The 15,601-nt window shown below is 45.8% G+C and overlaps 1 protein-coding gene across 2 annotated transcripts in view; it reads left to right on the top strand.

The window, feature by feature from the left end:
- Positions 1-1,798: 1,798 nt before the first annotated feature.
- NID1 (nidogen 1) overlaps positions 1,799-15,601 on the top strand; it is a 94,662-nt gene continuing 80,859 nt past the window's right edge. For both annotated transcript variants that reach the window (XM_007170773.3, XM_007170772.2), the window contains exon 1: positions 1,799-2,161. In XM_007170773.3, the coding sequence (XP_007170835.2) occupies positions 1,937-2,161 (225 nt within the window). In that variant the 5' untranslated portion in view covers positions 1,799-1,936. The remainder of the gene's footprint in view (positions 2,162-15,601) is intronic.

Below are 15,601 nucleotides of genomic sequence, written 5' to 3'. Positions count from 1 at the left end.
GAAGAAAGAAGAGTCTCTGTATGGGGTTCTCTCTGTTGGAACGGGCAGAGCTGGGGCCCAGAAGCCCAGAGATGGGCGGTGCAGCAGCTGAGGCTACGGATGGCATGGGGTAGAGTAGGAAGTCCTTCTGGGGCAGGACGGAGGCTCCAGGCTCCAGGCGCTGCAATTCTGGGAGGGAACTGAAAGAAAAGCCACTGGATCTGGCAACAGATTGCAGGCAGGCAGCGTTAGTCGCTCTTTAACATCAAGAGAAACAAACGTAGCAATAATGCCTCCACTTAGTGTAGTGGTGAAAGGGGAACCAGGCCACCCTGGGTCCCGGGCAGGCTTGCAGCTGTGTGACCTTAGCAAAGTGATTTAAACCTCTCTGGGTTCCTGTCTCTCTTCTGTAAAGTGGGGATGGTTTCTGTCTCCTAGGGTTATTGTGATTGCAAAACGATGGTGTATTTCGTTGGCTTTTTCTTCATATTTTCTACTGGACTCATGCTCCCTAAACATTATACAGAACTTGCTGTTTATTGGGAGGATTCTCCCAAACTGGGTCCCAGGTCCTTAATTTTAGTGGGCAACAGGCAACGGGGGATACCCTGTTGACCCCTCCAGGTTAACAGGTCTGGCATCAAACACATACCCAACTCCCAACTTCCCAGCTCCCATTCCCTGATTTCAAAAGGCAACACAGGTTTTGCAATCCTCCAGGCTCAAAACCTTCCACCCAATTTAAACTTTTCTCCTCTCCCATCCCCCATATCAAATTTATAATCAGGTCTTATTCCTTCTTTCACTGTAATGCCTTTTAGATTCATTTCTTCTCGGTTTCCACTTTTCCTTCCTCATCCCTATTTTTTTTTCTTTCAGCGATCCTCTGATGACCTCTGTGTCTCTTCTTTCAACCCAGTGCCAAATTAATGACCAACGGATTATTTCGGATACCACTTACGTCGCTTATCTCCCTTTGTCAAGAACTCTCAATAGTTCTCCTGTGAGGGTTAGAGCGAGTTCAAATTCCTAGGTTTGGTATTAAACTTACTTCGAACTGGAATTCGGGAATTCCTTTCCCGAATTCTCCACCGGGGGATGGCACCTTGAATCCACCCACAGCTCAGCCCTCCAGCTTCTAGAAAGTTCCTTCTGCAGCCCTGGTGAAAGTCTATCCCTTCCGGAAGACCTGGTTTGATTTCCATATCCCCAAAGATGCTATCCTTGACCAGTTATTCCACTCCCGATGTCCTTTATCACTTGGGGGCTCCACCCCGCCTAACACTGTGATACACTCATGACTTTGGGGGTTGGACCCGACTTCTGGCCGAAGTTCCCATTACCAAGCATAGGCTCCCACACTCAATAATTAAGCTGAAAGAATGGAGGGATGAGTAAATGGCCATGCTCCTGGCCCGGTCCCTTCTTGCTGATCCTCATCACCTACTACCCCCTCTTCCTACCAGTCTGACCATGTCCGACCTCCGGACGCCACCAAACAGCGTTGGGGTGGACTGTGCCCCCGAATCCTGAGCGTTTCCGCGTAGCCCGATCTCCACGACTTAGCCCTGGGCCGAGGATAATGCTGCAGAGCCCGGCCCTCCGCTCCTAATCCCGGAGGGGCCGTTCGGTGGGAACTAGGCTGGTTTCGGGAATCGGGGCCACCAGCCCCCATCACCCCGCGGGGAAGGAGGGCGACGCGGGCAGAACGGCTGGGGGATTAGGTGTCGCCCCTCGCCCTCCCCCTCGCGGCCATTGGGCAGCCTCCGCGGCGCGCCCTGTGGACGGGGCGGGGCCCTCCCCATCTCCCCTCGGTTCCCCTCCCCTGCTTCCCGGGGTGGGAACCTCGGGAGGCGGGAGACGCGGAGGGGCTGCCGAGGGGCGTCCGGTTACATCTCCGCCTTCTTCAGCCTCCGGCCGCAGAGCCCCTCGGTTTGCGGGACGGCAGTCCGGGAACATGTTGGCCGCGGTCCGCCGGAGCGGAGCTGCGTGGACGCGGGCGCTGCTGCTGCAGCTGCTGCTGGCGGGGCCCGGGGGCTGCCTGAGCCGCCAGGAGCTCTTCCCCTTCGGCCCCGGGCAGGGCGACCTGGAGCTGGAGGCCGGGGACGACCGCGTCTCCCCAGCCCTGGAGCTGAGCACTGCGCTCCGCTTCTTCGACAAATCCGACCTCAACTCGGTCTACGTGAGTGCGACCCCGGACGGGAGACGGGGGCAGTTGTCTGGGAGGGCGCGGGGGGCTGACGCGGCGTCGGAAGGAAGGCCCGGGCGGGCCGGGGGCGCCCGCGGAGCCGGACGGACGTGAGCGTCGTGGGCGGGGACCCGGACCCGCAGGCCGCCGGGGCGCGGGGTGCGGCGCTCGGTCTCCAAGCCCAAGGGGGCTCCCGCCTCCGCCCGGCCCGCCGACGCCTCCCCGCCGCCTGGTCACTGTCGCCCGAGGGGCACTCGGGTCTGGGGAGCTCGTCCCGTCTGCGCCGCCCCATGCGCGCCCTGCCCGACTCCGGGACCCCGCGACCCCGGACCCCGGAACCCGGGCGGCGTTTCCACCCCGGCGGCTGTGTGACCGCGTCGCCTCCGAGAAGTCGGTCCGCGTCTCGCCATTGTCCCCTGCCTTTTGGGGACAGGTCCCGGTGCGGTTGGGACCAGGCGCGGGCGCAGGGCAAAGGCCAGAGCTGGGTTGCAGCCGGCGCGCGGGCCCTGCGACTGCCGTAGGTGCCGGGGCAGGAAAAGACCGCCAAACCGGGCTCTCCGCCCCGGGAATGTAGCCGACAGCCCCTGCATTTGTGTGTGTGGACTCCGGATGTGCCTTGGCAGTGATTCTGCTCTCAGTCCGAAGTTAAGGGCTGGGAAAGGGCGCCCCGGTGATCCAATTTCCTGTAGCCGAGCACTGTCACCATGGGGGGCGGGGGGAGGGCGGCCAGATGGGGAGCGGGACAGGGACCTTTCGCTCTCTGGATCCTTCTCTGAACTGGCCGGGCTTGGGGACGCTGTCAACTTGGTAAAGTCCTTTCGTGCCGCCGCCTGCCGCTGCCGCGCACCATGTGGATTTCATATAAAGCTGTGTGCATTCCAGAAGTGGAGGGAACAACGCCAGCAGCGGCTGGAGCTTGTCCTGCCGGTGAAATGGCTGTGCTCGTCTTCTGGCCGGGTCAGACTTCGCCCGGGACAACACCCACGTGGAGCTTGTCGGCTTTGCCCAAAAAGAATGAGTCCTTGAAGTCTCCACCGACAGAGGGTGTCCCCTTGTTGGCTGACTGCCCTGACCTCCTTGGGCAGTCTGCTGTAGCCTGTAAGACCCTGCCTTAGGTTTTTAAATGCATAAGATAAAATCTACAGGATTGCCAAGGAGATCAATTCTGTTGAAAAATGAGTTAAAATATTTTTTAAAAATTGTATTAAGTAATATATATGGTTTTTTTTTTTTAACCGTATTAAATAGCAAGGTGTAGCAGTGGATCCAGTGTACGATCAGCTAATGCCGGAACTTTCAAGGTCATGGGGACTGTAAACAATATTCAGAGACACCTACTGTGACTATAATGTGATAGGAGAATATCTGTGACTGCTGTTAGTGGCAAGGTCATTAAGTGCTAATACTACCGTGTTTTGTTGCCTACATTTATAATGGAAGGAAATGCTAAATACCAGTTACGGGTTACTGAAAATTAAAATGAAATTTCTTTTTCTCTCTAGGTTCACAGACCCACTGAATTCTATTCATGAACCCCTATGTTAAATTAGGGCCCTCCTGCCCTTCTTTACTTGTGGCATCAGACTAACCACATTACGTTCTAAAGACCTAGAAAATCGATTGCTAAAAAGTGATTCCCGTCAGTCCACACCTTCTGAGCCAATTTGGGTTTCTCATCTGCATTTGAGTGAGAAAGACTCCCAGAGGTCTCTTTGCATCTTATTTCTGTGCTTCAGGTTGGGTTCCCAGGAAGGACTCTGAGATGGAGATTAGCAAGTAGATTATTTCATTAGGGCGAGCGTCTCAGATCCACACTTGTAGGCGGGAGGGCAGTGAAGAAAGATTGAGCGGAGTGGCGGAGCTGCAGTGCAGGCCAGCAGGGGCATCCAGCCGGTCCCCTGGGAGCTCTGGAGGTGGGATGGCCCTTCAGAGCTCTCTCAAGTCTCCTGAGGGGGATGGACCTCCGTGTCCTTACGGTGATCCGTGGTTCCATAAGGGCTGCCCTGGACCGAGGTGTGACCCTCGGGTGAGGCAGTTTTTTCCACGGAGGCCGTTATCGAAGAGGAGGGCTGAGGACTGCATCCCCAGGAGCTGAATGAGGATCTGGTGCCACGTCACAGCACCCACCAGTGTCTGCAGTTTTGTAGATGCTCTTTTGAGCTGATGGAAACCCTCACATGGCCCTGAGTGAAAAGGTGAATTGACAGGACGTGTGAGCATGAACTAGATGGTCTGTACTGTCCTGGACATCAGATTAAGAAAATGAAAGGAAACCCACTGAGAAGGAAAATGATTACTGGATGAGTACATCTACATGTGTCAGGGACTTGCTAGTTTTACATTATTTGATCCTCAAGACAACGTGCCCCCTTTTTTTTCAGATGAAGAAATAATAACAATAATTAGTAATTACCCAAGGCCATAGCATCAGTTAAAAATACCCAAACTAGGATTTCAGCCCGTCTGTGTCTGACTCATAATGCTTTCAAGCATCGGACCTAAAACATGTGATGGACCCAAGGGATTGCTGTGAGTTAGAGTAGTGAGGAAAGATTTTACAGAGGAGGTTACATTTAAGACTTGAAAGACAGGTCCATTTTCAGTAGGCGGAGGGGGAAATGGAGAGGCCATTCATGGTGGGAGGTACTGCAGGGGCAAATACATGAGGATGGGAACAAGCTTGGTATATGCTGGGAAAGTGAGGAATATGACCCCACTGGAGCAGAGTGTTTTTGTTGGAATAGGAGGGTTCAGTCTGGGATAGGCAGGTGGGGTCAGGGGATAAATGTATCAGTTAGCTCTTGCTGTGTAACAAACAACCACAAAAACGTCAGTGGCATATAACTATAAGCACTTGTTGCTTATGTGTCTGGACTCCACAGGTGGTGGGCTGATTTAGGGCAGCTTCAGCAGGAGCAACTGGGATGATCTGGTTTTGCTCTGGGAGGTGCTGGGGGAGGGGGGGTGTCTCTCAACCTCCACAGCTGTTTTGCCTAATATGGTCATTAGCCATGTATAGCTATTTTAAATTAATTAAAATGAAATAATAATAGAATTTCAGCTTTTGAGTCACACTAGCCATATTTCAAATGTTCAACACCCTCACTAGTGGCTAGTGGCCACTAGATTGGACAATGCTGCTGTTGAATGTATCCATCACCACTAAAAATTCTATTGGATGGTGCTGCTTCAGAGGGCCAGCTTAAGCATGTTCCTTTACATGGAGATGTCAGAAGCATAAGAGAGTAATGGAAATGCATAGTGCTTTTCCAAGCCTTCCCTTGGGTCATGCCTCCTAACGTCTCAGGGACTAAAGCAAGTCTCATGGCTGAGCCCAGAGTCAATGGGTGAGGCAGGTCATCCCCGCGCCCCCCCCCCCCCCCCCGCCGTGGTGGTAACAGGCATGGATACAGGGAGAGCTGAAGATGTGGAGCCAAACGATGCAATACATTACATGGAGGGTCATGAAAGATGGCTCCTGGAAGGTTAGTGGTTGATGGGTTATACTGTCTGTAGCTGGTCACAAGGCATGCCCGTCTTTAGTAAGATAAGTCTGGCAGTGGTTTGCAAGACAGCATGAACAAACAGACAAGAAGAGTTTGGGAGCAGGAAAACCAGTCCCATAAGTTACTGATTTATCAGATATGCAGGAATTAGAGTGTACAGGAATGGGGCAAGGAGAGGAGTGGGTGAACCTGAGTTGATCTAAGATGCATCAGCAAGATTTCTGACCAGTCACATATGGAACGCGGAGGAGAAGGCAGGGAGGGAGAGGTTCTTGGTCTTGAGGCGTGAGAGAATGATGAGATGGTTGGCAGAGCTGACTTGAGTGAAAAGGCATTAGTCCAGGTTTGACTCGGTGGTGTTGGAGACCAACAAGGGGACCAGAACATGGAGATGCCCTGGAGCTTGTAGACCTTCAAACGACCAGTTAGGTTGGAAGGTGAATGGAAGCCTTGACACTGGTTTACAAGGGGAAGTAGGAAAGCAGGGAACAAGCTGAGAGCTGGGTTTGGAGCCCTTGGAAAGGGTACCATTAGTAATGACCCCACTCATCAGTTCTAACAGTGCAGTCTGGGGACTCCTGGGCATCCTGGAGACTTTTTCAAGAAATTCACAAGGTCAAAACTCTTTTCCTGGTAATACGAAAATGTTGTTTGCTTTTTTTTTTTTTTTTTTTTAATTAATTTATTTATTTATTTTTGGCTGTGTTGGGTCTTCGTTTCTGTGCGAGGGCTTTCTCTAGTTGTGGCGAGCGGGGGCCACTCTTCATTGCGGCGCGCGGGCCTCTCACTGTCGCTGTCTCTCTTGTTGCGGAGCACAGGCTCCAGACGCGCAGGCTCAGTAGTTGTGGCTCACGGGCCCAGTTGCTCCGCGGCATGTGGGATCTTCCCAGACCAGGGCTCGAACCCGTGTCGCCTGCATTGGCAGGCAGATTCTCAACCACCGCGCCACCAGGGAAGCCCCTGTTGTTTGCTTTTTATACTCCCATGCTCTCATGTGTATATAGTGGAGCTCACTAGAGGCTATAGGATATGTGATATCTACATGTGTTGTGCTATTTGTCACAGAAGATTGAATGTAGAAGATAGGAGAATCCAGCTATCTTCCATTAAGCCAGACATCAAATTGATTTGCACAAATGTACAACAACTTTTGGGTTTTATTTTCTTTAAAATTATGTTAACATGTAATGAGTTCATTATTATTTATTATAAATATTTAAATTTTTCTCAATTTTAATTTCTGATATGATAAGTATTGATCAATATGACCTATATAAACACGAGATTCTAGGGGTTCTTTAATAATTTTTAAGAATATAAAGGGGTCCTGAGACAAAAATATTAAAGAGCTGCTGATTTGATGGTATCTAGATATCGTAGGCCTCTGCCTTAATTTGAGAGCTGTTCCAAGGCAAATGGTATTGCTGGGGAATATTCCATGGTGGAGCGAGGGGCCATCTTGGTTTCCTGACTTGATACTGTGGGCCATTGCATGATAAGATCTGATTCTCCACGTGGAGTAATCTCTTTATTTTTAAATCAACTCAGTCCCAGTGATGAAGCCAGTCATTCTTTGGACCCCATCCTGAGTAATGAGAGGGGAGTGGGCCAGTGTTTAAATCTAGTACATGATTTGATTACATATGATGTTATTCATGTCTTGATTCATAAACGTGGAGAAGTGAATTAGTTATTGTTTAATAAGTTCAGTTTGGGAAATAAAATTCTTTATGGCTATGGAAAAATAATAAAAGGATATCCTTGGAAGCAAAAAGATTGTATACTGCTCTCCTGACTCATCTCCTCATCTCCCTTCCTCATGACTGTCTGTCTGTCTGTCTCTCTCTCACACACACACACACACACACACACACACACACACACCACATACATCTTCCACAAACTGATTTTCATTATACCACTTACATATAGGCATCTTTCCCTAAGTAAGGTAAATTTAACTCTTAAGATCTTCTAACGTTCTTCCTATTTTTACCCTACCTTCTCTGCCAATACAGGCCACTGACTTTCTTCAAAACTTGCTTCAAGGACTTCCCTTGTGGTCCAGTGGTTAAGGCTCCACATTTCCATCGCAGGGGGCGTGGGTTCAATTCCTGATGGGGAAGGCGCGGCAAAAAAAAAAAAAAAAAAGAAAGAAAATGTTGCTTCATTCCACCAACCTTACCAAGGAAGAATTCTTTTTTTAAAAATTATTTATTTATTTAGGCCGCGCTGCACGGCATGTGGGATCTTAGTTCCCTGACCAGGGATTGAACCTGCACCCCCTGCATTGGAAGGCGAAGTCTTAACCACTAGACCGCCAGGGAAGTCCCTCGTGCTAGATTTTCGATGTTAACTTTTGAGAAAGATGTTTCATACACAACAAGCTAATGCTACTCTGTCAAAGACATGGACAAAAAGACATCCCTCGTACTTTTATGCATAATATACAGAACCGTAAAATATGTCAAAATGGGAACTCCCTGCAATTTCTTTTTTTTTTTTCCCCCTGCAATTTCTTAATGTACTGGGAAGTACAGCAAAGCAAAAGAAAGCACTACATACAACTAGTGTTTAAGCATTCTGGCATACATAGTGTTCTTAGTGTAATTGGACTGCAACTTATCTGTATATACACACAAAATATTTTAGAGGCAAGTAAAGTAAACAGAAGTACCAGTTCTGTAACTTAACTCTTGATCACGCCGACAAGCAAGTCTCTTAGAGTTCATCCTGTTCCATTGAAGCAACACTTGTGCCTATAGAACCTACTGACCCCGTGGTAGTTGCTTTTGACATCAAGGCCAGCTTCATCTGCCATTTCTTGGAGCAACATATCCACTTGGTTTTGTGGTATTGTTAGGGTTGTGGAGTGACTCATCGTGTCTTCCCTTTGTTGCGTTTGAACCTTCAGCATTTCCAGTTGGTATTTACACGTGTCCATCGGGGCAAACATCTTTTCATGGAGGTTTATACCCCTCCATGTAGCATCTGCAGAGCCAACCAACGGCCGTGAACTTTGTCACCTTGCCCGTAGTCTGAACTCCTGCTGCCACAGAGGAGCCCCATTGCTCACACTCCAGAAATTAATTGCTTGGTTCCTCTGGTGGATTGCATTTTCAATGTGTGTTCTTGCCACTTCTGGATTGCTCTTCTTTTTTTTTTTTTTTTTTTACCATAATTAATCTATTTTTAATTAGTATCATTTATGTAGTTGGCTTTAGATGTAAAGATAATACATACTCATTGTGGAAAATGAAGAAATGCACAAAAAAATTAAAAATGCTATAATTCCACCATCCAGAGATAACCACTGGCAAGATTTCATTATATTTCCAGACAGGACTTTCTGGCTGTGCATTAACTTTTTTTACATGGATGAAATTATAAAGATTGCATATAAATGTCTGCGTCCTGTACCTTTCATATTTCAGTGTGATTAATAATTGTTTTCTTCCATCATGAGATATTTAGATTGCTTAACAACTTTTCTCTGTTTCAGATAAAACATTGATAAATATCTTTGTTCACAGATCCTTTTCCACATATTTGATTATTTCCTTAGGGTAAATTACCAGAAGTAGATTTCGGTCAAAGGGTATAAGTCTGTTTCCTTTTTTTGTTCTTCTCAAAATAGAAAAACCTTTACTGTTTTCTCAATTAAAAGATAGTATATCCTTGTCGTAAATTAATTCAAATAAGACAGAAATGATAAACTAGGAAGCTGTCTATAATTCTCCCCTCCTGCCTTCACCCTCCCAGACTTCACCCCCAACCTAACCACTGTTAAGAGTTAAGCCTTAATGAGCAGGTGGGAACTTTGGATGGTAACAAAAAAGTTCTAAAACTGGATTGTGGTAATGCTTGCAAAACTGTATGCATTTACCAAAAGTCATTAGATTGTAGACTTACAATGGGTGAATTGTATGGTATGTAAATTATACCACAATAAAGCTGCTTTTAAAAAGTTATAGATGACCAAATTTTTTTCTATGCATATACCTTTTTAATATAAAAATGGTATCTGATATGGATCATGGACATCTTTCATGTCAACACAAATAGATCTTATCTTTTTTTTTCTTTTAATTTATTTATTATTTATTTATTATTTATTTTTGGCTGTGTTGGGTCTTCGTTTCTGTGTGAGGGCTTTCTCTAGTTGCGGCAAGCGGGGGCCACTCTTCATCGTGATGTGCGGGCCTCTCACTATCGCGGCCTCTCTTGTTGCGGAGCACAGGCTCCAGACGCGCAGGCTCAGTTGTTGTGGCTCACGGGCCTAGTTGCTCTGCGGCATGTGGGATCTTCTCAGACCAGGGCTCGAACATGTGTCCCCTGCATTGGCAGGCAGATTCTCAACCACTGCGCCACCAGGGAAGCCCAATCTTATCTTTTTAATAGCTGCATAGAGTCCCAGTGTATAGCTCTACCGTCATTTATTTAAGCATTTCTCTACTGGCAGGCATTTAGGTGGTTTCCAATTTTTCGTCATCATAAACAACACTGCAGTGAGCATGCATATACAAGCATTTTTGTGTATTTGTCTGATTACATTCCTTTAAGATAAAATTCAAGAAGTGGAACTGTTGAATCAAAGAACGTATTTTTAAATGTTTTTACTTGTATTGCCAAATTGACCTCTAGAAAGGTTGTACTAATCTCTGCTCCTACTAACAATGTATGTATGAGAACGCCAGTGTCACCAGCCCCTCAATAGCACCCTATCCATCTTTTTAAACTTTGCCAAGATAGTCCAAAATAATCTCTCATTTACAATTCTCTGATTGTTGCTTATGTAACACCTTTTCAGATGTATACTGGCCACCTTTATTTCTTATTTTATAAATTGCCTCATCATATCAATGAATAATAAATGACATTGTCAGTAGTGTATAAATGAGGTGATCAAGTCCAACATACTTTGGTGAAATGATTGTGGAGTTAATAATAGCTTATATAGTTTTTCCATGAAGTTACAGCCACAGAAAGTATTTAATAATACCAGGTGAGATGATATTTAGTCAGATTCAGATTTTCCCAATAATGACCATGATATCTAGATGTTTGTGTTATCTGTAAATAATAGTTCGCCTTCCTTAAATTTTTAATCCTTTAAAAATTAAGTTTAAACAGTGGCCACGTAAAGTATTCATTTAATACACAATGTTTTCTCTCCACTCACTAACAGATTGGTGAGGGGATAACTGTCTTCACAATTTACCAGATTACTAACCTTCACTGATAATAATAAGGATATTATTAAAAATTAAAAACTGGATATGTATGGAGTGCTTACTACGTGAGGATTGCTCTTCTAAATGGCCTTTTTAATCTTGGCCTTTCCAGCCTTTTCTTCTCTCTCATATTTCTCGGCATTGCTATTAAGTTCTTTGACAGCAAACTACAAGTTAAATAGGCGTTTCCCCATATTCGACATGGTCCCATGACTTTTCGGGGAGGCGCAGGTTTGATGGGAGGGTTCATGCGGCCCCGTCCTACTCCTGAGCTGCGGGCCGGCCTGGCTCCCTGAGATTGTGTCGTATTCCTCTTGACATCACTCGTGGACCTGCCACACTTACTGGCACATAGGAAGTTTATGGCTAAGCCCGGGGCCACCACCCATGGTTATGCAGGTGGTTTGCAGCACAAGGCTCTGACTGAGGGGACAAACCCACTAAAGTCCAGCCCACAGGCCACTCACCAAGCCCTGAACCTCAGCATGGGCCTGGGGCCATTCAGAGGAAAGGGTACTTGCTTCTAATTTGCCCAAAGGCGCCCTGTGGTCTAACAGTGGCCCTGGCTGAGTCACAGAATACTTAATAGAGTATTAATTTCTAATGGGGGCGAAAGTGAAATTGGTGAATCATGTTGATTAACCAACCAACTTATAATTGAGGTCCAGTCACTTCATATCTCACCCTCTTATTATTCCAGATCTCTTTTATTATAAAACAAAGAGGTTTGATAAGATTATCTCTAAGGTTCATTTTATCGTGGATCTTTGGTATTCTCTGATCAAGTGACCAGCTGTTGAGTATATACCTTTACTATGTACAGGACACTGGCTATTATTTCTCATATAATGCAGTGCAATGTTGAGATACATCATCTAGTCATTCAACAAATATTTAATTTGTTGCCTAACATGCCAGGACCAGCGCTAGGCTTTGGAGATAGAGATTGAAACCAGACCAGTGTTGTTTCTGATCTTTACAGTCTAGTGAGGAAGACAGACATTAAACTAGTAATGACACTGTGATAAGTGCTGTGAGGAAGAAGTTCATATATTGTGGTGAAACTGAGCTAGGTGGAGGGTCAGGAGGACCTTCTCGACCTGGAACTAACGCATGGGTAGGGGGTTAGCCATGTGAAAAGAGGGGAAGGGGCAGAAGGGTGCCTCGTTACTGAGTGTGAGACCAGGAGCTTGTAGAGGGGAGGAGCTTGGCATGTCTTCAGGACGGAATGAAAGCCAGTGTGAGTGAGGGCCGTGGTTCAAGAACTGGGGGAGCTAAGTCAGACCCGGACACTGCAGCTCAGAGCCCTCCTAGTGTTTCCCTTTGCACGTAATGACATCCAGCTTCTCACCACGTGTGGTGATGGTACAGCCACGCTGGCTCTCCATCCTCATCCCTTATTACCCTGCTGTCCTCACGTGCTGGGCTCCAGCCTCACTAGCCACTTTCTATTCCTCGGCCACAGCCAGCTTGTCCCACCCAGGGGTAGACACTCCTCTCCCCTCTGCACCGTCCCGTCACGCAGGTCTCTGCTCACATGCAGACGCCCGTGCGTGTTGTTTTGTTGCATTCCGTCTTGATTTCATGCCAGCATGTATAGCCACCTAAGACTAGTTTATTTGTTTACTTGTGTGTTGCTCATCTTCCCCATTAGAGTCTGAATCCTTTGAAGGCAGCGTCTGACCTGCCTTATTCACCACTGTCTCCCAGGTACACACCAGGAGTAGGGTCTGGGGCACATAGTGGGTGCTCTGTTATGATCTGTTGAATGAATGAAGGTATGAATGAACGCTAGGTATTTCTTGCTTTATTCTATGAAGCATTAGAGATTCTAGCTAGATGAGTGACATGATTTTTTTTTAAATTTTTATTTTATATTGTAGTATAGTTGATTTACAATGTTGCGTTAGTTTCAGGTGTACAGCAAAGTGATTCAGTTATATATATACATGTATCTATTCTTTTTCAAATTCTTTTCCCATTTTAGGTTATTACAGAATATTGAGTTCCCTGAGCTATACAATAGGTCCTTGTCGGTTATCTATTTTAAATACATTAGTGTGTATATGTCAATCCCAAACTCCTAATTTATCCCTCCCCCTACCCCGATATGATTTATTTTTAAAAGATTTCCATTTCCTCAACAAATAAATGGCATGGGAGAAAAAGGAGGGAGAACTGCATAGATTAAAAGAGGCTTAAGAGACAAGCTAACCAAATGTAAGGTAAGGACTTTGTTGGATCCTGATGGAAACAAAGTGGCCGTAAAACACATCTTTGAGACAAACTGCTTTTCTAGGAGAGATACATATGGAAATATGGACAGGTGAAATAATTTGATGCCTGGGATTTCATTTAAAATACTTCAAAAAAGAAAAAAATAAATATGCACATGTGTGGAAGGAACAGATAAAGCAAGAACTAGAGTGTGTGGATAATTTTAGTGATTCTTCTGTGTGTGTTTGAAAATTCTCCCTTAAAAGTAGTCTAATTATAAAAAGTTTTTAAAAAATTATACTGCCTGTGTGTAAAGGACTTTTAGGGGAGATGTGGAGGAGGAAGAGTGAATTCCACAGCTAGAGACCTGTTGCCAGGGTCCAGGGGAGGGTGGTGATGGTGTGTGGACACAGGTTGTGGGTTCTAGAGCTATTTGGAGGTGAGTGCAATGAGGCTTGCTCATGTGTTATCTCATCTGAGACACGCAGCAGCCCTGTGAAGTCGCTCAGGCAGGTGATAGGATGAGCCCCCTGTTATACAGAAGAACACTGACACATGCAGCTAAGGGCCTTGTCAAAATACACGCAGCTCGGGTCGAGGTAGACCTTGAACTCAGATCTCCCCACTCCTAGTTCTGCGGTCTTTATACTATGCCACCTTGGATACCGACTTCTTCCCCTCCTTCATTCATTTATTCATTTGACAGTCCCTCATCAGCACTGTAATGTACAGACTTTGGGGCCAGGTGTGTGAGGCACACATGATGAGTGATATCACACATGATCCCTGCTCTCACGGAACTCACACTGCATCACATCACTCACCATTGCACTGCTTGTGAAAAAAGTTGGTTCTTACCCCTTAAGGAGCAGGTTTCTTAACTGCTTTGTCCTCAGGTAAATTTTTTTCTTAAATTTCTTTTTTTTTTTTTTTTGGCCTCGCCGCATGTGGGATCTTAGTTCCTCAACCAGGGATTGCACCCGTGCCCCCAGCAGTGGAAGTGCGGAGTCTTAACCACTGGACAACCAGGGAAGTCCCTTTAATTTTTAATTAGAAATGTTTTCACACACACACACAAAAGGGGAGAAATTAGTATCATGAACACCCATAGACACACTACATAAAGGTAACTGTGGTTAGCATTTTCCCTATTTGTTTAATTTCTCTTTACTCGTGTATCCAAAGTAACAATAAATTACAGTCCTCATGACATTTCACCACTAAATATTTTACTATGCATTCCTAAGACAGTAACAGCATTTCCCTACCTAACCAGCATACTATTATCAAACTAAACAAAATCAATAATAATTTCCTGTTATCAATTCATGCCCAGTCCATATCAAATCTCTCCAATATCCACAAAGCTGTCCTTTATAGCTAGACTCATTCAGACTGGGGCCCAAAGGATGACAAGCATTACATTTGGCTCTTTAGTCTCTTTTAATTTTTAATTTAATTTATTTATTTGGTTGCACTGGGTCTTAGTTGCAGGAGGCAGGCTCCTTAGTTGCAGCTTGTCGGCTCCTTAGTTGCAGCACGTGGGCTCCTTAGTTGCAGCATTCCAACTCTTAGTTGCGGCATGCATGTGGGATCTAGTTCCCCGACCAGGGATTGAACCCAGGCCCCCTGCATTGGGAGCACGGAGTCTTATCCACTGCACCACCAGGGAAGTCGCTAGTCTCTTTTAATTTGGACAAATACGCTCCCCCTTCTTATTTCTCACTTTATTTAAGAGTCACTGCTTAATGTCCTGTAGAATATCCCACCTTCTGCATTTGACTGTTTCTTTGTAATGTAGTCTAGCCTGTTTTTCCATCTCTGTATTTTCTGAAAACTGGTAACTTTGAAAATATTCAGGTTAAACATTGTTTTCTTTAGAAAACACGTAGAATTTTATTTTTAAATTAATTTGGGGAATAGTAAGACAATGCAAATGGTTAACAAAACTTGTAAAAACAGTGTTAAGGGACATTTCCTTCCTACCCTGGCCTCCAGGCCCATCGTTCTCTCCCCAGAGACAATCACTATTCATGAATTTTTTATCTCCTTGCAGAGAGAGTCTCAAATGTACAAACATATATATGTACACATTCCCCCTTGCTTTCTACACCTCCTTGATTTTCTAAATAACAGTGTTATGAGATATAATTTACATACCCTAAAATTCACCCCTTTAAAGTTCAATGTTTTCTGTATACCCAGGGACTTGTGCAACCATCACCACTGTCTAACTCCAGAATATTTTGCTCACCCCCCAAACAAACCCAGTATCCTTCAGCAGTCATTCCCCATCTCCCCCACCTCCCCACTGCCCCTGTCCCTGGAATCCACTAATCTACTGTCTGTCTCTATGGACTTGTCTGCTCTGGATGTTTCACGTAAATAGAATCATACGACATGTGACCTTTTGTGACTGGCTTCTTTCACTGAGCATAACGTTTTCAAGCCTCCTCCACTTTGCAGTACTTAGCAGT

The sequence above is a fragment of the Balaenoptera acutorostrata genome, chromosome 16 (assembly GCF_949987535.1).
Source record: "Balaenoptera acutorostrata chromosome 16, mBalAcu1.1, whole genome shotgun sequence".
Classification (NCBI taxonomy): domain Eukaryota; kingdom Metazoa; phylum Chordata; class Mammalia; order Artiodactyla; family Balaenopteridae; genus Balaenoptera; species Balaenoptera acutorostrata.
Note: the sequence above shows the minus strand (reverse complement) of the source record. Positions and strands in the feature narration are given on the sequence as shown.